We start from the raw sequence: 27,190 nt of genomic DNA on the forward strand, positions 1-27,190 counted from the left end.
TGCCATGCCCTCCTCCAGAGGATCTTCCAAACCCAGGCATTGAACCTGGGTCTCCTGCATTGCAGGCTGATTTTTTTACGGTCTGAGCCACCAGGGAAGCCCAAGATTAATCTACATTCAGTTCAGTTCAGTTCAGTCGGTTAGTCGTGTCCGACTCTTTGCGACCCCGTGAATCACAGCACGCCAGGCCTCCCTGTCCATCACCAACTCCCCGAGTTCACTCAAACTCGTGTCCATCGAGTCGGTGATGCCATCCAGCCATCTCATTCTCTGTCGTCCGCGTCTCTCCCGCCCCCAATCCCTCCCAGCATCAGAGTCTTTTCCAGTGAGTCAACTCATCGCATGAGGTGGCCAAAGTATTGCAGTTTCAGCTTTAGCGTCAGTCCTTCCAAAGAACACCCAGGATTGATCTCCTTTTGAAATAAATCAATCTAATTTAAATCATTGATGACATGAAAAAAGATGTTTATGCTTTCTGCACTGAATAAAATATTCTCAGAGAAACTTTAATACATCTCCCTGTGATTATCTATTTTTTTCTTTTCACATATTTCTTCTCATTTTCGCTGTATGTATCTTTGTCTCTTTGGTGTTAGGTGTCTAAGGGTTTATGATCTCTGTCGTCTTTGTGGACTGTGCCTTTTATCACGAAAAGTATTCCACTCTGTCTCATTTTAAAAAATAAAATCAAAATAAATAAATAAAAATAAAAAATAAGTTAAAAAAAAAATAATTATTGACTCTGGAAAACCCAGGACACAGCTCAAGAAAGCAAGGAAAGGTCCCAGGACCGTGCATGCTTCCTCGCCTGCCAAGCGCCCCCCTAAGCCCTTGTGAGATGTGAATGCAGACACGGGGGCTGAGACAGGCCAGTTCGTTAAGGATGACGCTGCTGTCTGTATCCTCCCGCGGGCTGGACGCCCAGCAGTAACTCGGTGGGAAGCGAGCTTTCCTGTGTGCAGCAGGAATTCCAAGGTCCCACAGATCATCCCTGTGGCAGCCTGCGGGCGATTCGGGGACAGCGTGGTTCTCCACTTGCTGTTCACGCACGCTGTGGAAGTCCGGGCACCCGCTGAGCCAGGGCACTGCAGAGCTGATGCCAGCATCGATGGGCATGCACCAGTGGAGCCAGGCCAGCGGCTTCCTTGCCACTCAGATGGCACAGAACCATCACGTCAGGGAAGGGGGAGGCAGGGCTTTTTTTTTTTTAACTCTTATTTTAAAGGTCAACTCCCTATATTTACATGCATAAGAATCCAGAGAGATATGGGAACCCCTCTGATGGACAGCATAATCCCATCGCCATGGAGATCGTTGAGGAAACCCCAGCACCATTTCCAACAGCGCCCTGTAAACATCGCCCAGGCAGACCCTGGCTCCCCACAATAGCATCTCTCAGCTTCTGGCACCCTGCTTCATGGAAGAAGCGGTCCCAAACACAGCGAGCTAAATAAGCCATTTTAAGGCAGAAATATTCTATTTGCCATGGTTTCGCTCAGGGCTATTCAAAGGGAGCCTCGGAAAACAATGTAGGGTTTTCTCAGCACCCATGCCTGTCTTCACACACCACCAGGTTTTAGGGGGGTGCTTGGCAGGCAAGGAAGCACACAGGGTCCTGGCAACTCTCCTTGCTTTCTCGAGCTGTGTCCCAGGTTTTCCAGCCATGAAGCCTTGCTGTCCTTGTTTCCCATCTCACCAGGAATGCAGTCTCTTTTATCATGACTCTGCAATGGACCAGGCTCTGCATGACTATGCAGTTTGCAAACCAAACGTGTGTGTGTGCTCACCCATGTCCAGCTCTTTGCAGCCCCATGGACTGCAGCCCACCAGGCTCCTCCGTCCATGGGATTCTCCAGGCAAGAACTGATGTGCGTTGCCATTCCCTTCTCCATGGGATCTTCCCGACCCAGGGATCGAATCCGGGTCTCCTATACGGCAGGCTGACTCATTACCGCTGAGCTACCTGGGATGCTGTCCTAAAATGATCTACATTTAAGGGAAACACAGAAGTTCCTGGGCTTCCCTGATAGCTCCATGGGTAAAGAATCTGCCTGCAAAACAGGAGACTCTGGTTCTATTCCTGAGTAGGGAAGATCCCCTGGAGAAGGGATAGACTACCCACTCCAGTATTCTTGGGCTTCCTTTGTGGCTCACAGGGTAAAACGTCTGCCTGCAATGCGAGAGACCTGGGTTCAATCCCTGAGTTAGGAAGATCCCCTGGAGGAGGGAAAGGCTACCCACTCCAGTACTCTGGCCTGGAAAATTCCCTGGACTATACAGTCCATGAGGTCTTAAAGAGTCGGACATGACTGAGCGACTTGCATTTTCACTTTCAGAAGTTAATAAGTCAATAGATTCCCCCTGCATTGTTATTATTAAGAAGTTACTGAAGAAATAAAGTTATTTTGGCTGATAAGCTTTTAGTCAAAAGGGAGTGAATATGGTAATTTTCATGTCTGTCCCTAAACTAGAACGTAACCTGTTTTTTGGAGGAATAAGAAGGTGACTTACATTCTAAATTTTATCATGTTAAATCATAAATCAAAAACCACATGTTTTATTTCACCCTATTATTCCAACCTTCCATTTACTGGAACAGCTAAAAGGTTTGTTTGGGATTTTTCATGAAAACAGAAGCAAAGATTCTTAAAGCAAAATCTTTTTAAACATTTTTTTTTTGTTATGGACCATTTTTGAAATCTTAATTGAATTTGTTACAATATTGCTTCTCTTTTATGTTTTGGTATCTTATCTGCAAGGCATATAAGAATCTTAGCTCCCTGACCAGGGATTAAACCCACGCATGCTGCATTGGAATGCAAAAATTTTAACCACTAGACCACCAGGAAAGTCGAAGATATTGCCTTCTGACTGTAGATCTCTACACATCACTTTGCTGACAAAGATCTGTCTAGTCAAAGCTGTGGTTTTCACAATAGTCATGTATGGATGTGAGAGCTGGACCATAAAGAAGTCTGAGCACCAAAAAATCGATGCTTTTGATTGCAGTGCTGGAGAAGACTCTTGAGATTCCCTTGGACTGCAAGGAGATCAAACCAGTCAATTCTAAATGAAATGAACCCTCAGTGTTCATTGGAAGGACTGATTCTAAAGCTGAAACTCCAATACTTTGGCCACCTCATGCGAAGAGTTGACTCACTGGAAAAGACTCTGATGCTGGGAGGGATTGGGGGTCAGGAGGAGAAGGGGACGACAGAGGATGAGATGGTTGGATGGCATCACTCACTCAACGGACATGAGTTTGAGTGAACTCTGGGAGGTGGTGGTGGACCGGGAGGCCTGGCGTGCTGCGCTCCATGGGGTTGCAGAGTTGGACACGACTTAGTGACTGAAAAACAGCAACTCTACATTGATAACATAACTGAGGAAATCGCTGGGTTTGCCTTCTCGGGCAGGCTTCTCCAGGTCTCCCACAGCATCATTCGAATCCTTAGAGTTTGACAATGGGCACTGGCCCGCACCATTCAGGTCTGGGAAGGATGAGTTCCTCTGCTATTGAGGCAGACACACCCCACAAGGACGGAAGGCTGGCAGCCAGCAGCTGAACTCTTCCCTGAGCAGGAAAAGCTCTTAACTGCCTACAGCTCCTGAGCACCTGGCTTTGTTCGCCCTGCCATCTTGGATCCCCGTCCAGACAAATGGAACGACTTGTGTATCCACTTGACTAGCTCATCCTACTGACTGAAGGATGATCCTGCGGGTGCAAACAGCCTGCCGCCCAGCTATGCCTCTCAAACGTCAACAAGACCGAGGCTGAAGGATGTAGTCATTTTGCCATTCCTGACCTATCCCTATTTTAATAAATCCGAACAAAGCTTTTTCATGCCATCAATAAAGAACCAGACAAATCCACCCTTTGGATAGATGGATAAGTGATACCTGAGACGAAACTTAGCCTAAGAGATTGAAGAAGAAGCAAACTTCAGTTTCATTTGTAATTTTTTAAAACATTATTATTGAAATGTACTTGATTTATAATACAGTGTCATTTTACTTTCTGGTGTACTGTATAGCACAGAGAACTCTACACAATATCATTCAAAAAACTAATGGAAAAGAATCCAGGGAACTTCCCTGGTGGTCCAGTGGCTAAGACTCTCTGTTTTCACTGTAGGGGACCGAGGGTCGGTCCCTGGTCAGGGAATTAGATACCAAATATCTCAGCAAACTACTTGCATGCTGCAACTAAATTTCCCACATGCCGCAATGAAGAACCAAATAAAGAAATAAATATTCTGTTAAAGGACCTAAAAAGGGATATATATTTATACAACCCACTCCAGTGTTCTTGCCTGGAGAATCCCAGGGACGGGGGAGCCTAGTGGGCTGCCATCTATGGGGTCAGACAGAGTCGGACACGACTGAAGTGACTTAGCAGCATACATACATATTGGAATAGAAAATGAGAACCCATTCCAGTATTCTTGCCTGGAGAATTCCATGGACAGATGAGCCTGGCGGGCTACAGTCTGTGGTGTGGCAAAGAGTCAGACACAACTGAGCAGATAACACACACACACACACACACACATACAGACACACATATATAATGTGTATATAAAATATACAAGATAGTGAAGGACAGAAGACCCTGGCGTGCAGTAGTCCACGGGGTCGCAGTGGGTCAAACACGACTTAGCAACCAAACAAGTATGTACATTTTTATGTGTATATATATATATATATATATATACACACATACACCCGGACTTCCCTGTTGGCTCAGCTGTTAAAGAATCTGCCTGCAATGCGGGAGACCTGGGTTGGATCCCTGGGTAGGGAAGATCCCCCGGAGAAGGGAAAGTCTGCCCACTCCAGTATTCTGGCCTGGAGAATCCAAGTGACTGTATAGTCCATGGGGTCGCAAAGAGGCAGACACGACTCAGCGACTTTTTCACTCTCATATATACACACACATATACAGACACACACACAAAACTGGATCACGGTGTTGTGCATCACGTAAGCTCTCTGCTTTGTTTTCTTCGGGCCGGAGGAAGAAGCGTCAGGATGGCCGGGGAACATGCGTTAATTGGACAGAGATGTGGTCACGCGTAACACGGACTGTCACTTTGAAAGCAAACAATTAGGCAGAGATGACTGGACGTGGCCCAACAACGCATTAGCATCTTTTTAGCCAGATATTATGAGGTGACAGGCTGCGTGGAACAGACCAGATTGGGATCAGTCCAGTGTGAAGATGAATCCTATTAATAAATCTAACAGGCGCCTCTCTGGATACACAGAACATTTCCCCTGTCACCAAGCTAAGGGGGTTCTTGACAAAGAGCAGCAGGAAGAGACGCACAACCCTCTAAACCCCAGCAACTGTCGACGGTAGTTGGATCACTCTGGAGAGGAACACATTCCTTAGCTACTGGGGAGTGACTTCAGCGGTGCTCTGAATAGTTTTAATGATACAGATCTAATGCAGTGAGGCTGCACAAGAAAAGAGAAATGACAGTACATGACACTCAGCGTTCATCAATGGTGCTGATTTCAACCACTCTGGTTATTTGAATGCACACAGTGTCACGTCATCAAAAGGGCACAATGGAAAGAATAAAGCCTGCCAAAAGGTAAGGTTCCTACTGTTGACGGACTACACTTCAAATGTAGTGCGTTTTTTTTTTCCTAGACCAAACAGAGGTGTTTCGCCAGCTTTGGAAAAAGGGGTCCAGGAACCCCATCATAGGAAACTGGCTTAGGTTGGCTGCAGAGAGACGTTGATCCTGCAGAATCAGGTTCAAACAGTGAGGGCTACATGGAGGGGTCACGGGATTGCAGACGATTCTCAAGTGTACCGGACTTCCCTGGTGGCTCAGACAGTAAAGCATCTGCCTACAATGCGCCAGACCTGGGTTCGGTCCCTGGGTCGGGAAGATCCCCTGGAGAAGGAAATGGCAACTCACTGCAATACTCTCGCCTGGAAAATCCCACGGACAGAGGAGCCTGGTAGGCTACAGTCCATGGGGTCCCAAAGAGTCAGACAGGACTGAGCGACTTCACTTCACTCCACTCAAGTGTACCGAGGTCAAGAAGCCTAGACAGACACTCGGAGGAAAAAAGGAGCCCAGATGAAAATCATTAAGAGGCTCTGAATTATTTAGAAGAAGAATGAGTAAACCCCTTATTGACATTTCTACAAGAAGCCTAAATCGCACAGTGCATAAATGGGTGTACGGAAAGATTAGGCAGACAGAACAATGGATGACTTGATGGGCTGATAGATGGATGGATGGATGGATGGATGGATATATAGAGAGTGAAAGAGAAAAAGATGAACTTTTTCATATTTCCAGATCCGTAACACGCCCAGGTCTATACTTAAGGATCACAGATTTTATGAACATGAGATCACTGCTACAGACAATCCGGCTAATTTAACTTCATGTAACTCCGTATAGGGTCAACACTTCTAGGTTTAAAACAAACTACTTAAGTCGTCCTGTAATTAACTACATGATGTGAACGAACAGAAGATGTTTCACAAATTGACAGAATCACTAAGCACCAAAGAGAAGGAGACTTTATTTCCAAATTAGTAGAATGGATAGGAATTGTAAAAAAGAAATTTTTTAAGCCTCCAGAGAAGACAAAAGTAACTCAGCGACACACTCGCTATAAGATTTTACTCATACGAAATCAAGTCCCTACCTAAAAAGTTTCTCATGTAACAGATCTGAACAACTCATCATGACAAAACAAAGCTTGCATGTGTGGGAAAAGGTATGTAACTATCTTTACCTTTCAGTTCAGTTCAGTTCATTTCAGTCGCTCAGTCCTGTGCGACTCTTTGCGACCCCTTGAATCACAGCACGCCAGGCCTCCCTGTCCATCACCAACTCCCGGAGTTCACTCAAACTCACGTGCATCAAGTCGGTGATGCCATCCAGCCATCTCATTCTCTGTCATCTCCGTCTCCTCCTGCCCCCAATCCCTCCCAGCATCAGGGTCTTTTTCCAGTGAGTCAACTCTTAGCACGAGGTGGCCAAAGTATTGGAGTTTCAGTTTTACATCGGTCCTTCCAATGAACACCCAGGACTGATCTCCATTAGAATGGACTGGTTGGATCTCCTTGCAGTCAGGTATGTAAATACCATACCTGTAAGGTATGGGGTAAAATCTCTAACTTTGAAATATCACAGATACACTGGAAGATGGTCCAAAAGGACACAAAATCCTAGCACAGAATTTTGGTTGTTGGAGTAACAATGAAGAGAAAAAAAGAAGTCTTCAATTTACTAAAAATGGACTGCTGCTGCTGCTGCTAAGTCGCTTCAGTCGTGTCCGACTCTGTGCGACCCCATAGACGGCAGCCCACCAGGCTCCGCCGTCCCTGGGATTCTCCAGGCAAGAACACTGGAGTGGGTTGCCATTTCCTTCTCCAATGTGTGAAAGTGAAAAGTGAAAGTGAAGTCACTCAGTTGTGTCTGACTAGTAGCGACCCCATGGACTGCAGCCCACACGGCCCCTCTGTCCATGCGATTTTCCAGGCAACAGTACTGGAGTGGCTAAAAGACGTTAAAAATGTATGTGTGAATATGCGTGCATACATCCATCCATGTAATAATTGAAGCACAGACAGCTTGAACATGAAAAACACTGCATCTTTAACTTCTAAAACAAACTTCTAACAATCACCAAAGGCTGAAGTCAATCAAATCCATATACACAAAATACACTGCAATGTGTGCAAGGTAGTCAACTATAAAACTAAAGGAAACATACCACACAAAGGAACTTATTTACAAAGCAAAAACAGACTCAGAGACACAGAATACAAACTCACATTTACTAACGGGAAAAGGTGAGAGGGACAAATTCCAGTTGGCATTAACAGATATAAAAAATTTGGAGTTGGGATTAACAGATACACACTGCTCTATATAGAATAGATAAGTAATAAGGGCCTATTGTATAACACAGAGTACTTTACTCAGTATCTTATACTAAATCATAATGGAAAAGAATATATATATATACACATGTATATATATCTGTATATATTTGACATTGTTCAGTTGCTCAGTCGTGTCCAACCCTTTGTGACCCCATGGATTGCAGCAACCAGGCTTCCCTGTCCACAATCAACTTCTGCAGCTTGCTCAAACTCATGTCCATCGAGTCAGTGATGCCATCCAACCATCTCATCCCCTGTCGTCCCCTCCTCCTCCTGCCTTCAATCTTTCCCAGCATCAGGGTCTTTTGCAATGAGTCAGCTCTTCACATCAGGTGGTCAAAGTATTGGAGCTTCAGCTTCAGTGTCAGGCCTTCCAATGAATATTGAGGTTGATTTCTTTTAGGATGGATTGATTGGATCTCCTTGCAGTCCAAGGGACTCTCTGGAGTCTTCTCCAGCACGCAGTTTGAAAGCATCAATTCTTCAGCACTCAGCTTTCTTTATAGTCCAACTCTCACATCCATACATGACCACTGGAGAAACCTTAGCCTTGACCAGACGGATCTTTGTTGGCAAATTAATGTCTCTGCTTTTTAATACGTTAAGTTTGTCATAGCTTTTCTTCCAAGGAGCAAGTGTCTTTTAATTTCATGGCTGCAGTCATCATCTGCAGTGATTTTAGAGCTCAAGAAAACAAAGTTTTCACTGCTTCCTTTGTTTCCCCACCAATTTTCATGAAGTGACGGGACCAGATGCCATAATCCTATTTTTGTGAACTCAGCGTGAATTGGAAGCCAGCTTTCTCATTTTATTATTTCACCTTCATCAAGAGGCTCTTTCGTTCTTCTTCGCTGTCTCCCATTAGGGTGGTGTCATCTGCATATCTGAGGTTATTGATATTTCTCCCAGAAACCTTGATTCCAGCTTCTGCTTCCTCCAGCCCAGAAGGAAGTTAAATAAGCAGGGTGACAATATACAGCCTTGACGTACTCCTTTTCCCAACTGGAACCAGTTCACTGTTCCATGTCTGGTTCTAACTGCTGTTTCCTGACCTGCATACAGCTTTTGCAGGAGGTGGGTAAGCTGGTCTCATATGCCCATCTCTTTAACAATTTTCCATAGTTTGTTGTGATGCTCACAATCAAAGGCTTTAAAGCAGTCAATGAAGCCCAAGTCGATGTTCTTCTGGAATTCTCTTGCTTTTTCTATGACCCAAGGGGTGTTGGCAATTTGATCTCCGGTTCCACTGCCTTTTCGAAATCTGACTTGTAAATCTGGACACTCTTGGATCACATACTGTTGAAGACTAGCTTGAAGGATTTAGAGCATCTCGCTAACATGTGAAATGAGTGCAATTGTGTGGTAATTGTAGAGATACACACATACACGTATAAATTTATATAAATATATACATGTATGTATAACTGAGTCACTTTCCTGTACACCAGAAACTAACACAATATTGAAAATGAACTATACCTAAATTTAAAAAATAATTTAAGAATAAAGTAAAATAGAAAAAAAAAAAAATGAACCCACTGTAGTATTCTTGCCTGTGGACAGAGTAGCCTGGTGGGCTACAGTCCATCGGTTCACAAAAGACTTGATGACGATTTTCCAAGTAAAGAGCAACTCCGTTACTATAAATAGATCATTAAAAACTCCACAAACATTAACTATTTGATCAAAAGAATATTTTGTTGAAATTCTAATTTCTGAAGTATGTATGTGCATATTTTGCACGTTTATAAAATTTACTCACTCATTGTCAGGAATTCTTATTGATAGTATATGATAGACAAACAGATGGGGAGGGAGGTGGGAGGGGGTTCAGGATGGGGAACACATGTACACCCATGGCTGATTCATGTCAATGTATGGCAAAAATCACTACAATATTGTAAAGTCATTAGCCTCCAATTAAAATAAATAAAATCTTAAAAAAAAATAACCTCAAGACCATAGATAATAGTAAAAAGGAGTAAAATAATTAAGAAATGATAAAATAAATAACTAATAAGTACCTACTGTACAGCACAGGGAACCCTAATCAATACTCTGTAATGACCTATATGGGAAAAGAATCTAAAAGAGTGGATATATGTATATATATGTATAACTGATTCACATTGCTGTGTAACAGAAACTAGAACAACACTGTAAATCAACTATATTCCAATAAAAATTAATTTAAAACAAAAACATAATAAATTAAAAGTGATTTCAAGCAAAGGACTGATACTGAAGAATGTAGCATAAATATTTTTTCTTATAATTAAACATGAATTTAAATGTATAAGAATATTTATGAGCACTGTACTTTTATATCACATATTTTGCCATTTGATGTTCTCTGCCAACTGCATTAGCTGCGTACAAATAATAAAAGACAAATAAGAATATACAACCAAACGTGCTATGGATTCAATATGATGGAAGAGTCTACCTCTAGTGAAGATGAAATCATTGAAGATTGAGTGTAAGTATAAACCCCAATTCTCTGACCTCTGGTCTATTGAAAGATTAATCACAGAGATATTTGACAGAGAAGGAAAACACGGAATTCATACGAGACTGTTGATCAAAGTGACATACATTTTGGAATTGACTTGAAAGCACGCATTAGACCTCCGTGGGCCTCAGAATGCATTTGGGCATTTTCCAGAAAAGCAGTATGATTTGATTTTGTTTGGAATTCTCCTTTGCCCACCAGTGAAATGGAAATTCACAACCCACATGTGTATCCATAAGTGAATCCCTCCAGTTACGATGGAAAACAGTTCTCTGATAAAGGGAGAGAAGATAAGAAACCTGCATTCAGAGCAATAATATCAAATTCAGCCAACACTGGTTAGACGGTTAGAACGTAAAGGAAAGACGGAGTTCTCCGGCTAACGATTTCAGCCCACGGCGATGATGTTTCCTTCAATTTTCCATTATTGTCTAAAACCCACCATCAGCACCTCTTTTATTCTCTAATTACGTAACCCATACAGGCTTGGCAGTTAATTGCACATTCTCTTATTCCCTAATTGCAGCCTTGTCGGTTTTCTCAACAAGAATTTACGCTTCTCCTGAACTGCTTGGAAATCTGTGCTCCTCTTTGGAGCAACTTTGTTTACCTGCCCGGCACAATATACCGGCAACAAAGACATTCTGCTAAATAATAAATAATCCGATGTCACAATGCTCAAAGAGCTGTGACGAAGGGCAACTTTGGCTAAGAGACAGAGAGAAGAGGTCTGGAGCAAAAATGATGAGAATTTAAGCCAGGCACTCATTGTACTGAGAACATATATATTCTGCAGCTTTCTGCCTCCACGATATATGGTGTTGCTGTCACGTTCTGTTTACTCTCTCATCGCCACGGGTAATGCTGTTATTCTTTTTTTCCCAAGATGTCATAAGGACTCTTTCCTGAGTCAGGACATGTCAACACATGATCTAACAGTTTATCAGTCACCTAATTGATGATGCAGCTGCTTTCAAAACACTGCTCTTGGGCAGAAATTGGACACGCGACAAATTTCTTCTGCTGCGGGGAAGAAACACTGGGGGCCACTCTCTGAATATGAAAAATACTAAAGTGTATCATTAATGTGTTCTCTCATTTATCGCTTTCGTTGCAAGAATCTGTACGGTTCCCATTACAGCGCATACCCTCAAAGATGTTCTGACTCACACAAGGAGAATTATAAAAGAAATAGGCATCCTAGGAACTCTTTCCAGAAGGCTACAAAACGGTAAATACATTCCTTTCCTTCTTTTGTCGTTTCCTAAAACAGGAGATTAAGATTTGATATTTCCTTCTTCAACTTAGAGAGTCATCAGTTCAGTTCAGTTCAGTTCAGTCGCTCAGTTATGTCCGACTCTCCGCGACCCCACGAATCACAGCACACCAGGCCTCCCTGTCCATCACCAACTCCCAGAGTTCACTCAAACTGAACCTTGCATAAACCCCAGTTCCCACACATCACTCTCTCAAAAGTTTATTTTTTGTTTAGCAAAATCCTAAACGAGATAAAACTAGACTTTCCCATCTAGGGCACACCTGTATCTTTGCCGGTGAGCATAGATGAAGGAATTTGTAGGCCCATCCTGACTTGTCTCACTTTCAATGGCTGACCACAAATATGCAGTATGTTCAAGGTGGACATTGTAATAAATTTCCTTCAGAGTTCCCTTAAATCCCTAACACCTGCTTCCTGTCTCGTCTGATTTCTGATGCATCTGTTCGCATCGTTACGGCCGGCATATGAACTTGTCTTCAACTGTATTGAAAAAGTGTCAGACTAATTTGAAGAAAACGTCCATATATCTCCAACAACCCAGTTGCCCAAGTATCAATAATTACCCCAGTTGCTGTGATTGCTCCTTGCCTTTCAGATGGGAAGAGCCAACTCATTGGAAAAGATCCTGATGCTGGGAAAGACTGAAGGCAAAGGGAGAAGGGGACAACAGAGGATGAGACGGTGGGATGCCATCACCGACTCAAGAGACTCGAGACCGAGCAAACTGCAGGAGACAGGGAAGGACAGGGAAGCCTGGCATGCTGCAGGCATGGGGTTGCAGAGAATCGGCTAAGCAACAGTCAGAGTTGCCAGTAAGCCTCCTAGTGGCTATGCTGGCAAACAATGTTTTCTCATTTCTCTATGTTCAGAACTCTGCTCATGACCAAACTCAGTCTCATGACTTTGTGATTTTTAAATACCATCTACGTTGAGAATTCCCTTGGGGTATGCTCACTAGGGCTTAGTGCTTTCACGGCCATGGCCCTGAGGTTCCATCCCTGGTCGGGAAAGTAAGATTGTGCAAGCTGCATGGTGGAGCCAAAGGAAAAAAAAAAAGTGTGTGTGCGTATAAATATATGTGTGTGTGTGTGTGTGTGTGTGTGTGTGTGTGTGTGTGTGTGTGTGTGTGTGTAAACGCAACCTATGTTCACTAGTTCAACATTCCTCTCTTTACACAGCTCTTACCCTCTAGTGCTAGACTCTGACATCCTTCATCTATGGAATGCCAATTATATGTTATCCCAAAAATATTTCCAATGCAAACTTTCAAACCTCACGGAATCCTCCAGATTCTCTCCACCAGCTGCTTTTCCAGATTCTTTTGTGGCCAACCTGGGCTTGAGTCAGGAACACTCGAGACCTTTCCTTCCCTTACACTGCATATCCAAATCATTTGCATTTTTTTAAATCGATCAGTGGGACTTTGCTGGTGCTCCAGTGGATAAAAATTTGCCTTGCAACACAAAGGATGCAGGTTTACTCCTTGTTCGGGGAACAAAGACGTCACATGCCATGAAGCAACTAAGGCTGTGCTCTGCAATTCTAGAAAGGCTGGAACTGCCAAAGCCCACAAGCCACAACTAAGAGTCCACGTGCAGCTACAAATGATGCCCACGATGCAACAAAGACCCAACACAGCCAAAACAAATCAACAAAAACAAAATATCAGTTCAGTTCAGTTCAGTCGTGTCCAACTCTTTGTGAACCCGCGGACCGCAGCACGCCAGGCTTCCCTGTCCATCACCAACTCCCGGAGCTTACTCAAACTCATGTCCATCTAGTCGGTGATGCCATCCAACCATCTCATCCTCTGTCGTCCCCTTCTGCTCCTGCCTTCAATCTTTCCCAGCATCAGGGTCTTTTCCAGTGAGTCAGATCCTCACATCAGGTGGCCAAAGAATTAGAGCTTCAGCTTCAGCATCACTCCTTTCAGTAAATATTCAGGACTGATGTCCTTCAGGATGGACTGGTTGGATCTCCTTGCTGTCCAAGGGACTCTCAAGAGTCCTCTCCAACACTGAAGTTCAAAAGCATCAGTTCTTCAGTGTTCAGCTTTCTTTATAGTTCAACTCTCACATACATATATGACTACTGGAAAAACGATAGCTTTGACTAGATGAACCTTTGCTGGCAAAGTGATATCTTTGCTTTTTAACATGCTGTCTAAGTTGGTCATAGCTTTCTTCCAAGCAGCAAGCATCTTTTAATTTCATGGCTGCAGTCACCATCGGCAATAATTTTGGAGCCTCAAAAAATAAAGTTTCTATTTCCATTGTTTCCCCATCTTCTTTCCATTAAGTGATGGGACCGGATGCCATGATGTTAGTTTTCTGAATGCTGAGTTTTAAGCTAATTTCTTCACCCTCCTCTTTCACGTTCATCAAGATGCTCTTTAGTTCTTCGCTTTCTGCCATAAAGGTGGTGTCATCTGCAGATCTGAGGTTATTGATATTTCTCCCGGCAATCTTGATTCCAGCTTGTGCTTCATCCAGCCCGGCATTTTGCATGATATAACAAAATAGATGGAACAACGTCTCTTCCCCATCTCCACCGACACCATCATAGACACGCAGTCATAATTTCTCACGTGGACTTTGGCGTTCATCTTCTAAGCGATCTCCTGTTTTCTAGTCTTGCTTTTCCAGGGTACTCCCAATGAGGTGGCTAAACTGTTTCCTGAAAACACGACTCCACTTATCATCCTCCTGCTAAATTCCTCTAAGAGGTCTCCTTCTGTTTCCACAATTAAATGCTTCATAGCCTCACCCCACTTTGATCCCCATCTTTCTCATGGGTGTTCCGCAATGCAACAGAAAAGCCTCCACCCTCGGGTTATTGTGTGGCTCATTCCTTTAGACTGGAATACCCTTCAGAGACATCAGCCTGGCTTCCGTGCTCACCTCCTTCTTTTTTAAAAAGCTATTTATTCAACGCACTTATTTGGCTGCACTGGGTCTCAGCTGCAGCACTTGGGATATTGTCATCCCTCACTGAGGCATGTGGGATCCTGTTCCCCAATCAGGAATTAAACTTGGGCTCCCAGCACTGGGTCTGCACACTCTTAGCCACTGGACCACCAGGGAACTCACAACCTCCTTCAGTTGTTTGCTTATACTCTCCCTTCACAGCAAGGCGTCTGTTGACTCCAGAACATAAAAGCTCACTTTTCACTGACATCCAAATCTCATTTGGCCCCTTTTTATTTTTCAAAGCACTCATCACTTACCCAAAGTGATATATAGCGTATTTAATTCTAAAGTTTATTTTCCATCCCCTGCACAGAATATAAATTTCACAAGGTAGGCAATTTTGTCTGTTATGTCCATCAATGGATCGACAATACTTAGAGCAAAACATACACATGATAAGCATTAGCTGAAAGAATCAATGGCAAAAATCAATTGGTAAAAGATACTACATTGTGAGTATTGTTTGGAAGCTTAGACACTGATATTGCTGCTGTTGTTCAGTCACTCCGGCTGGTCCGTTGCTTTGTGACCCCATGGACTGCAGCACGCCAGGCCTCCCTGTCCATCACCATCTCCCGGAGCTTGCTCAAACTCATGTCCATTGAGTCCGTGATGCCATCCAGCCACCTCATCCTCTGTCGTCCCCTTCTCCTCCTGCCTTCAATCTTTCCCAGCATCAGGATCTTTTCAATGAGTCAGTTCTTCGCATCCGGTGGCCAAAGTATTGGAGTTTCAGCTTCAGTCCTTCCAATGAATATTCAGGACTGATTTCCTTTAGGATGGACTGGTTGAAACTCCGAGCAGTCCAAGGGACTCTCAAGAGTCTTCTCCAACACCACCTTTCAAAAGCATCACTTCTTCAGAGCTCAGTCTTCTTTATGTTCCAACTCTTACATCCGTATATGACTACTGGAAAAACCATAGCTTTGACCATACGGACCTTTGTCAGCAATGTGACGGCTCCGCTTTTTAATATGCTGTCTAGGAAAAAGCTGTCTTAGGTAAAGCATAAAAATGCTCTAAAAATTTTAGAGACAAAAATCTTTTGAAAACACGAATTTTCGGGTTAGTTGAGAGACAGAATTGTTGAAGGACAAATCAAGAAAAGGTGCAGACTGTGTCTCACCAGATATGGAAATAATTCAGAAGTCCTTCCAAGGTCACTGAACCATGAGTAAGACGGCTGCTTCCAGTGCTGCAGGAGGCTCTGTTTAATTTGCTCATTTGGCTTGTTTTTGTCACACATGAACCTATATTTCCTATTGTTTCTTCCCTATGTCTGTCCTATTTTTAGATATCATCAGGGAATTTATATTTCTTCTGCACAGATATCTGAGAAGTCGATGAAGTGTACGTGTCCTCTGGTTTTCTGATGGTTTTTATTTATTTCTGCCCCCACCAGCCCCATCTTGTGCCTACCTCCCCGTAACTTCTCATTCTGGATTTTCTTAACTTATTTACTGACTGGTGGATTTTTGCAGAAATGAACAGGAAGCTGTTTTGCTTTTGACAGGACAAAAAAATGTATTCTGTGATTTCACCAACACTTTGTGGGTTATTCCATTCAATAGCTACACCTCACCGACTTGTAAAGTCTTCTCCAGGGCCATGAGCGTGATTTTCACTTTACATATCAGAGTCCGTCACAGTAAGGGTTTCTATCTTTCTCTTGGCCTAATATTCACATTATCTGAATCAGAACTATATCCCAAAGAACTAACTGTCATCTTCTGAGATGCAAGTCTACATGTCATCTGTACAATCAGAGAAAATATCTACATCAAATTCACTGGAAGATTGTTCTTCACTAAAAATTTCGAATTGTGTTCTTCCTGCACATTCTATGATAATAAACTTGCATTAATAATACATACAAGGTTGAAGCAAAAACCTGATGGAGCGAAGTATGAATGAGAAGAAAGTTGTATAACAAACCCTTGATCAATTTTAGGCTCTTACAGCTCCACACAGTGATGCTAACTATATCACTTTCTAAAAATGTATTGATAGGTCTCCGGTCAATAAAGTTCGGGGCTTCGACAATGGCTCAGCAGTAAAAAAAAGTCTGCGAATGATTCAGCAGATGTGGGATCGATCCCCTGGGTCAAGAAGATGCCCTGGAGAAGGAAATGGCAACCCACTCCAGTATTCTTGCCCTGAGAATCCCACAGACAGAAAAGCCTGGCAGGCTATACAGTCCATGGGGGTCACAAAAGAGTCAGACATCACTTACCAGCTAAATAGCAAAAACAAACAAAAGATGTATTAATACGCCTTCAGTTAATAATACGGTATAAGAGTCCTAAAGGGCTGTTGTCGCAAAGCAGGGTTCTCATTTGCTAAGATTTGATGCCACATTTACTCTGCTTCCCTGCAGACCGGTTATAGAGGCGCACACCTGAGAAGACGTTTGGATGATGACGGATCCAACCTCCGTCTTGCACAGGAAGACAATCGTCTATATTGCATCCAAAACACGGGAGTGAGTGAAACTTGCTCAGTCGTGTCCGACTCTCTGTGACCCCATGGAATATACAGTCCATGGAATTCCCCAGGCCAGAATACTGGAGTGGATAGAACTTGCGATGCTCCCCACCGTTTCTAGAAGAGATGTTATGGCTTTGTGTTGGGAGCCATTCCATTCCAGGAAACACATGTATAATTACCTCATCTTCACACCAGGTAGGGAGGGGCACGCTTTGAGCTCAAAACAGACCATGAACAAAGAAACAGAAGCAGCGTCTTGAGGTGAGGTGTGTGTGGATTTGTGGGAACAGGGGCCAACAGTGTACGCAAGAAGACAGGCTACGATATGCAAAGGAAGCAAGAAATCAAAAGATGGATGACAACTACCAACAGAGGAGTCAGTCAGCAAAGAGGGAAAAAGTCATCATGGCCTCCAATGAAAAGGCGCCTACATTTTAATTTGAAATGTCAGGAAATACAGAGAAGTTAGAAACGAAATGACAACAGCAAGCTCTATTGCACGCGATGATTCAGTTCAGTTCAGTCGCTCAGGCGTGTCCGACTCTACAGCCCATAAAAAGAATCAAATATTACCATTTACATCAGCATGGATGAACCAAGAGGTGATCATACTAAGTGAAGTCAAAGATAAACGTTATATGATATCGCTTCTGTGTGAAATCTAAACAGCAATACAAAGAAATCTATATACAACAGACCCACATACATAGAAAACAAACTCATGATTACCAAAGGGGAAAGTGAAGGGGACAGATCAGGAGTATGGCATTCAGTTCAGTTCAGTTCAGTCGCTCAGTCGTGTCTGACTCTGCAACCCCACGGACTGCAGCACACCAGGCCTCCCTGTCCATCACCAACTCCCGGAGTCCACGCAAACCCATGTCCATCAAGTCGGTGATGCCATCCAACCATCTCATCCTCTGTCGTCCCCTTCTCCTCCTGCCCTCAATCTCTCCCAGAGTCAGGGTCTTTTCCAATGAATCAGCTCTTCCCAACAGATGGCCAAAAGATTAGAGTTTCAGCTTCAACACAATGATTTCTTTTTACTTAAAAAATTTTTCTTTGGGCTATATCAGACATATTGCAGGGTCTTGATTCCCCAACCAAAGATTGAACCTGTGTCCTCGGTAGAAGTGCTGAATTCTAAACAATGCGCCACCAGGAATGGTTTTTATCATATTTTATCATCTGATACTTTGGGGGACTGAGGGTGGAAGACACGCATTCCTGTTTCTTTTTTTAATTTATGAATGTGTTTTTTTATTGGAGTATAGTTGCTTTCCAATGTAGTGTCAGTTTGTGATGAGCAGCAAAGTGAATCAGACATATGTATGTATACATATATCCGCTCTTTCTTGGATTTCCTTCAGGTTTGCAGGTGGGATGGACAGGGAGACTGGAATGGACACATATACACTACAATGTACAGAAGAGGTGATCGATGAGAACACACTGCATAGCACAGGGAAGTCTATTCAATGCTCCACGGTGACCTAAATGGCTTCCTCTTTACAGCCGATTTCCATATATAACCTGAAATTTTGCTTTGGTGCAGTAAAAGTAGAATCAATTCTTTCCTTTAATGAAAAAAATTTCTCTGTCCAAATCACATAAGATAGGTCAGAAACTGTGTCATCAACGATCTGGTGCCTAAAATTTTCTCCTGCACTTTCTAACCCTGAGATTATTTGTTTTAACAATGCTTTTCAATGAACTACATTTCTCATTTGAAAATGTCATCAACAACAAAAAAAACAAAGCAGCAAAACACAGCAAAATATTTTACAGTCTAATTAGATTATATGTTCAGCGGCAAATAGAGTAGATGGTTTCAACAAATTATAATATTCTTAAAATGGATTATTAAGTAGAATACTCAGTTTTTAAAAAGATGCTACCTATACCAGGTTTAATATTTGGTGTCCTGACAAATCATAAGAGGTTGTAGTAAATGACCTATGTTATTTCTTAGAAAAAGTATCCATTTATTTGGCTTAGTTGCAAATAAACGTCTTGGTTGCAGCCTTTGGGCTCTATAGTTGCGGCATAAGGGATTAGTTTCCCTGAGGAATTTGGGAATTTGGTTCCCTGATGACGGATTGAACCACAACCATTGCATTAGAAGGCGTATTCTTGACCACTGGCCATCAGGCATGTCCCCAAGTATCGATGATTTAACACGGCAATGAACTAGGTGTGATGTTCACTCTATGCACCAAGAGTTGTTCTGCTCAGAGGTGCAAGTTCTTATAATATTCGTTCTGAGTGATTTCCTTTCCTTATGAACTTTATCTGCTTTTGAGATGCTCAGTGTCCTGTCAAATGTTGATCATTTGCGAGTCTTCTCTTGTCTCCGTCCACGCATAACTTTGATTGCCATCTCAAACCCTGGACAATTCTTTCTTTCTCCTCTGCACATCCTCTTCAGGAGCATTGGTGCTTAATCCCACATGGATCCAGCCCACTCACATTCCGTTTCACTGTTTAAGTTCCGGTCAAGACCAGGAGCAGGCAAATGCCTCCAACTGTGTCGAGGTCAAGTTCTTCAGGAGACGTGTACTGTGACAACCAGCCTCACAGCTCTCACTGTCCATCCTTATGTGGACGTGGCTCTCTGGGGAGTTCTGGGCTCCTTGGTTCATGGAGATGGCCTGCCAAGAACTTGTGGTCCTCATACCCTTCAGGGATGTCCATTCTTTCCCAACTTCCATTTCTTCTCATCTCTTCCGTCCTGCTTTGTCTCTTCTTTCTCTTCCTTTTTTGACACTATTGCTTTTCATATAATTGAGTTTCCCTGGTACCTTGAGTCTGAGAGAAGACACACACACATACACACACACACACACCACATACACAAACAAAAGTGCTTATAACAAAGGCTTTGTGTTTGTACACACCTTCATTGCAATGTGACACTTGGAATGAGCTCCCTGGAGTGGACTTGCATGGTGATATTGCGGGTTCCTTCACAATCCAGAGACTCAGCAGGGCATTTCTCCAAGCACATGACAGTGTAGACTAGTTCCCCAGACTTCAGTTACCCTGCAGCATAGACCCCTGCCCACTCACAGGGCCCACAGACGCAGAATCTCGTAACTGTTCTTCCTAAGAAAGGTGAGTGATGACTAATTCATATCAGTACGTTTTTCTTGTAGATTTCAAGCTTCAAAGATAAATGTTACAGAAAGTAAAATTGAAAAATTAAGTGAAATACCAACAGTTTGTTGTTTTTTTTTTAAGTCACCTGGCAATACAGCTAATGAGCCAGGAGCTCATCCAGAAATAGAATCTATAAACAATCTTTAATCATTTCAGAGAAGATGACTTCCATTAGACAGATGTTATTTGTGACCGACACAGGACATGCCCTTTAGAGAAGTAAGAAGTGCCATTGTGAGAATTTATCATAATTTTACCATACATCATACTGAAAGGCAAAAGAGAGGAAAATTTCCTGGGTGCCTGATACAAGATAATTGAGGTGACTGAACAGAATTCTAGCTTCCATTGATGGAAAATAACGAGGTAGAAATGAAAGATGTATGAATACAAAACAATAAAAAGCCACTATAATCATCAACAAAAAGAAATGCAATAATGACATTTTTTTTCACCCTGGGTTCCTGACACCACACTATTTGTTAAAATAAGAGATGGTCCAGATTGTTGAGATGCTTCCCGATTAGCAGGACAGGTAAAGAGAAAAAAAAATACCAGCGTTAAAAAAGAAACAAAAGTGTATATAAACTTTAAAAAGAAGCACATGGAAAAGAGTGTAGAAACACACCTATTTAAAGTTATGGCTTTACTGGAAATTCAGCTATTTGTCAAATGTTTACTCGTTAAAGTATTTTTTTGACTTAATACAGATCTCCCAAGAGCTTATACAGAGAAACAGTATCTCCAAAACCTTACATTGCATGCATATAACACAGAGGTTTTATCTGGGGGCAGGAGGAGAAGGGGATGACAGAGAATGAGATGGCTGGATGGCATCACCAACTCGATGGACGTAAGTCTGAGTGAACTCCAGGAGTTGGTGATGGACAGGGAGGCCTGGCGTGCTGTGATTCATGGGGTCGCAAAGACTCGGACACGACTGAGTGACTGAAGTGAACTGAAGTGAACTGACAAACTCATTGCATGAGGGAGTAAGTATCCACTTAGACTCAAAGGCAACATGTCTTCATGACCATTAAGAAGGTAATACAGCCAAGTTATGAAAGTGACATAAGATCCGTCGACTGAGGAACGGATTAATAAGATTTGGTATATAAATACATAGATATACACACACACACACACAATAGAAAACTACTCAGCCATAAGAAGGAAAATTATGGCATTTGCATTACTGCAGTCTCACTTCAGTTCAGTCGCTCAGTCGTGTCCGACTGTCCACGACCCCATGAATCACAGCACGCCAGGCCTCCCTGTCCATCACCAACTCTCAGAGTTCACTCAAACCCATGTCCATCGAGCCGGTGATGCCATCCAGCCATCTCATTCTCTGTCGTCCCCGGCTCCTCCTGCCCCCAATCCCTCCCAGCATCAGAGTCTTTTCCAGTGAGTCAACTTGTCACATGAGGTGGCCAAAGTATTGGAGTTTCAGCTTTAGCATCAGTCCTTCCAATGAACACCCAGGATTGATCTCTTTTAGAATGGATTGGTTGGATCTCCTTGCAGTCCAAGGGACTCTCAAGAGTCTTCTCCAACACCACAGTTCAAAAGCATCAGTTCTTCGGCGATCAGCTTTCTTCATAGTCCAAATTTCACAACTATACATGACCACTGAAAAACCATAGCCTTGACTAGACGGACCTTGGTTGGCAAAGTAATGTCTCTGCTTTTTAATATACTATCTAGGTTGGTCATAACTTTCCTTCCAAGGAGTAAGGGTCATTTAATTTCATGGCTGCAATCAGCATCTGCAGTGATTTTGGAGCCCCCCAAAATAAAGTCTGACACTGTTTCCATTGTTTCCCCATCTATTTCCCATGAAGTGATGGGACCAGATGGCATGATCTCAGTTTTCTGCATGTTGAGCTTTAAGCCAACTTTTTCACTCTCCTCTTTCACTTTCATCAAGAGGCTTTAGAGTTCCTCTTCACTTTCTGCTATAAGGGTGGTGTCATCTGCATGTCTGAGGTTATTGATATTTCTCCCGGCAATCTTGATTCCAGCTTGTGCTTCTTCCAGTCCAGCATTCCTCATAATGTACTCTGCATATAAGTTAAATAAGCAGGGCGCCCAAGGTCAGGGGCGGCGGCCGAGAGGAGCTACCCCACACCTGAGTTCAGGGCAGCAGCCAAGAGGAGCTACCCTACGTCCAAGAGGCAGTGGCTGCGCGGGCACAGTAGGGCCGAGAGGAGTTACTCTATGTTCAAGGTCAGGAGGGGTGGCCTTGAGGAGATACCCCTCGTCCAAGGTAAGGTGCAGCGGCTGCACTTTGCTGGAGCAGCTGTGAAGAGATACCCCACGACCAAGGTAAGAGAAACCCAAATAAGATGGTAGGTGTTGCGAGGGGGCATCAGAGGGCAGTGAAATCATAATCACAGGAAACTAGCCGATCTGATCACATGGACCACAGCCTTGTCTAACTCAATGAAACTAAGCCATGCCGTGTGGGGCCACCCAAGATGGGCGGGTCATGGTGGAGAGGTCTGACAGAATGTGGTCCACTGGAGAAGGGAATGGCAAACCACTTCAGTATACTTGCCTTGAGAACCCCATGAACAGTATCAAAAGGAAAAATGATAGGATATGGAATGAGGAATTCCCCAGGTCGGTAGGTGCCCAGTATGCTGCTGGAGATCAGTGGAGAAATAACTCCAGAAAGAATGAAGGGATGGAGCCAAAACAAAACAAATGCCCAGCTGTGGATGTGACCGGTGATAGAAGCAAGGTCCGATGCTGTAAAGAGCAATATTGCATAGGAACCTGGAATGTCAGGTCCATGAATCAAGGCAAATTGGAAGTGGTCAAACAGGAGATGACAAGAGTGAACGTAGACATTCTAGGAATCAGTGAACTAAAATGGACTGGAATGGGTGAATTTAACTCAGATGACCATTATATTGCAGTCTATGGGGTCGCAAAGAGTCGGACACGACTGAGCGATTAACACAACTGTATAGCAGAGGGAAATATATTCAATATCCTGTGGTATAAAGCATCATGAAAAAGAACATGAAAAAGAGTATTCCCGTATATTTATACATACGTGTTGCAAGCTCAGTCACATCCAACTCCTGTGACCTCATGGACTGTAGCCCATCAGGCTCCTCTATCCATGGGATTTTCCAAGCAAGAATACTGGAGTGGGGTGCCATTTCCTTCCTCAGGGGATCTTCCCAACCCAGGGATCGAACCTCTGTCTCCAGCATTGCCAGGCAGATTCTCTACCACTGTGCCACCTGGGAAGCCCATGTGTATATATATCTGGGCTTTCCTTGTGGCTCAGCTGGTAAAGAATCTGCCTGCAACGCGGGAGACCTGGGTTCATTGCCCTTGGTTGGGAAGATCCCCTGGAGAAGGGAAAGGCTACCCACTCCTGTATTCTGACCTGTGGAATTCCATGGACTGTATAGTCCATGGGGTCGCAAAGAGTCGGACACCACTGAGTGACTTTCCTAAGTATATATGTATACATATATGCATATAACCAAGTCACTTTGGTGGTTACAGCAGAAATTAACACAAGAGTCTAAATGAATTAACTAAGCAATACTTCAGTTAAGTTTATGTTCAAGGCTCTTTCAAGCCAAGAGTTTGTATTCATGGTGTTTGGGGATGATTTTTATGTTCTAGGTCAATGGCAGTGGTGGGAGGGAGGGAAAATTATGCCTCTTTAAGACCAGCTCAAGCAAAAGTCCAACAATAGTAAAACGTGCTATTGTAAAACACATTGCTAGAACAAAATCTAAAAGCAGTGAAGGAGTTTTATAGTTTCTGGTCTTACATTTAGATCTTTAATCCATTTTTAGTTTATTTTTGTGTATGGTGTTAGGAAGTGTTCTAGTTTTATTCTTTTACAAGTGGCTGACCAGTTTTCCCAGCACCACTTGTTAAAGAGACTGTCTTTTCTCCATTTTATGTTCTTGCCTCCTTTGTCAAAGGTAAGGTGTCCATAAGTGCCTGGATTTATCTCTGGGCTTTCTATTTTGTTCCATTGATCTATATTTCTGTCTTTATGCCAGTACCATACTGTCTTGATGACTGTGGCTTTGCAGTAGAGCCTGAAGTCCGGCAGGTTGATTCCCCCAGTTCCATTCTTCTTCCTCAAGATTGCTTTGGCTATTCGAGGTTCTTTGTATTTCCATACAAATTGTGAGATTATTTGTTCTAGTTCTGTGAAAATTATCGTCGGTAGCTTGATTAGGCAAAACACTATCCGACATAAATCACAGCAGAATCCTCCATGACCCACCTCCCAGAATATTGGAAATAAAAGCGAAAATAAATAAATCCGACCTAATTAAAATCAAAAGCTTCTGCACAGCAAAGGAAACTATAAGCAAGGTGAAAAGACAGCCTTCAGAATGGGAGAAAATAATAGCAAATGAAGCAACTGATAAAGGATTAATCTCCTAAATATACAAGTAGCTCCTGCAGCTCAATTCCAGAAAAATAAATGACCCAATCAAAAAATGGGCCAAAGAACTAAACAGACATTTCTCCAAAGACATAAAGATGGCTAACAAACACATGAAAAAATGCTCAACATCCCTCATAATCAGAGAAATGCAAATCAAAACCACAATGAGATACCATTTCACACCAGTCAGAATGGCTGCTATCCAAAAGTCTACAAGCAATAAATGCTGGAGAGGGTGTGGAGAGAAGGGAACCCTCTTACACTGTTGGTGGGAATGCAAACTAGTACAGCCACTATGGAGAACAGTGTGGAGATTCCTCAGAAAACTGGAAATAGAACTGCCGTATGATCCAGCGATCGTACTCCTGGGCATACACACTGAGGAAACCAGAATTGAAAGAGACACATGTACTCCAATGTTCATTGCAGCACTGTTTATAATAGCCAGGACATGGAAGCAACCTAGATGTCCATCAGCAGAGGAATGGATAAGAAAGCTGTGGTCATATACACATGGAGTATTACTCAGCCATTAAAAAGAATGCATTTGAATCGGTTCTAATGAGGTGGATGAAACTGGAGCCTATTAAACAGAGTGAAGTAAGCCAGAAAGAAAAACACCAATACAATATACTAACGCATATATATGGAATTTAGAAAGATGCAAATGATAACCCTGTATGCGAGACAGCAAAAGAGACACAGATGTATAAAACAGTCTTTGGGACTCTGTGGGAGAGGGTGAGGGTGGGATGGTTTGGGAGAATGGCATTGAAACACGTGTGTTGTCATATGTGAAACGAATCACCAGTTCAGGGTCGATGCATGATACAGGATGCTTGGGGCTGGTGCACGGGGATGACCCAGAGGAGGATAAAGGGAGGAGGAAGGTGGGAGGGGGGGTTCAGGAGGGGGAACTCATGTACACCCGGGGCAGATTCATGTCAATGTATGGCAAAACCAACCAATATAATATTGTAAAATAATCAGCCTCCAAAAATATATATATAAATAAAATAAATAAATAAAAAGAAATCTTCTGCCTATGAATGACAAATGTCACTTCTGCAAGTCATAGAGGAAAACCAAAATAATTGTGAATGGTCTGATGCCAATCCAAAAAATAAATAAATAAATAACTAAGCTGCCTGATTTGAGAGCTGTTCTCACCAGGAGGAAGGCATGAACTGAACGTGAAGCCAGATGACACATTAGTGGGTTTGTTCTCTTTCCCCTTTGCAGTAAGTGGGCCAGGAGAAAAACCCTCACCAGGTTTATATCACCCTAATTCTGGGGGCTTCCCTGGTGGCTCAGATGGTAAAGAATCTGCCTGCAGTGCAGGAGACCCAGGTTCGATACCTGGGTCTGAAAGACCCCCTGGAGAAGGAAATAGCAACCCACTCCAGTATTGTTGCCTGGAGAATCCGCATGGACAGAGGAGCTTGGCGGGCAACAGTCGACAGGGTCTCAAAGAGTCAGACACGACTCAGCGACTAAAACAGCATCAGCAGCAGCATCCTAATTCTAGACACAGCCATCACTTGACATGATCCTTGACATCACTGACATACATCATGTGTTCCACGTGGCTGGAGAAGTGTCTGCATGTCTGTCAAAACCCCGCACTCCTTAAAGCACAAGCAAGATCTGAATTTGAGGACGGCCGCCAAGGCTTCTTACCCAACATCATTAAGGAAGATACTTGGAGAGTGTTTTATACGTGACAGTCTGGATGCTTGAGCGCATGAAAGGAGCACCCAGGGAGCCTTCAGAGAAGCGCAAGGATTAGGCTTGTCAACGGGACGCCACCATTATAAATTCAGCACCACGGACAGCTGATGACTGCTCAACAGATTACAGACACCTCGACAACAAATGCATGATTTTTTCCCCTCCTCAACTTTTCCTGATAAGCTGAGACAGGTTCTTGGCCCAAGGGATGGTGGGGAAGGTTGTGTGTGTCCTTTCATTTTTAGAGACTGCAAGAGAAGGCCAGAGACAGACTTCCATGATGTGTGGGTGAGGTCTGACTTCCTGAACAGCGCGATGTCAAGGAGATGTATTTCTAGCTTGTCTTTTTTTCTTCCTTCTTTCCCGCTAAAACAAAGGGAACCACTTGAGAGCAGAGGGGTGAGATTCTGAATTGGGAACTAAAAGCTTTGAACTGCTCCATTTGTAAGCAAAGCTTCCATTTTTTTTTTTTTCTAGCCTTCAGGTTAGCTTTACAATAAATGTCCAGCTATCAGTGGTTCCCAGTCCCTCCACGTGACATGTGTGTCTGCTTCTGTGTTCACCTTCCCTTAGCATCTGCCTGCACCCCTCGGTCTCTCTTGCTGAGGTCACGCTGAGTCCACCTTTGGGGTCACCCTTGTGTTTAAGCTCTCAGCCATTCATGGCTGCCCTGTTACCCCTTTTAAATCAT

At 43.2% G+C, this 27,190-nt stretch overlaps 1 protein-coding gene across 3 annotated transcripts in view; it reads right to left on the bottom strand.

The window, feature by feature from the left end:
* The window catches only part of LOC148773208 (neuroligin-4, X-linked), a 306,595-nt gene that overhangs the window by 184,875 nt on the left and 94,530 nt on the right, over positions 1 to 27,190 (bottom strand). Inside the window, exons 3-4 of one of the 3 annotated variants that reach the window (XM_088833549.1) lie at positions 5,385 to 5,395; positions 792 to 808 (exon numbers count right to left, since the gene is read on the bottom strand). The exons of the other annotated variants lie outside the window; for them this stretch is intronic. Of the exons in view, the coding sequence (XP_088689675.1) occupies positions 792 to 808; positions 5,385 to 5,395 (28 nt within the window). The remainder of the gene's footprint in view (positions 1 to 791; positions 809 to 5,384; positions 5,396 to 27,190) is intronic. 3 annotated transcript variants of the gene reach the window in all.

This window comes from Moschus berezovskii, chromosome X (assembly GCF_049115385.1).
Source record: "Moschus berezovskii isolate FMDL1 chromosome X, NW_MosBer_1.0, whole genome shotgun sequence".
Lineage (NCBI taxonomy): Eukaryota > Metazoa > Chordata > Mammalia > Artiodactyla > Moschidae > Moschus > Moschus berezovskii.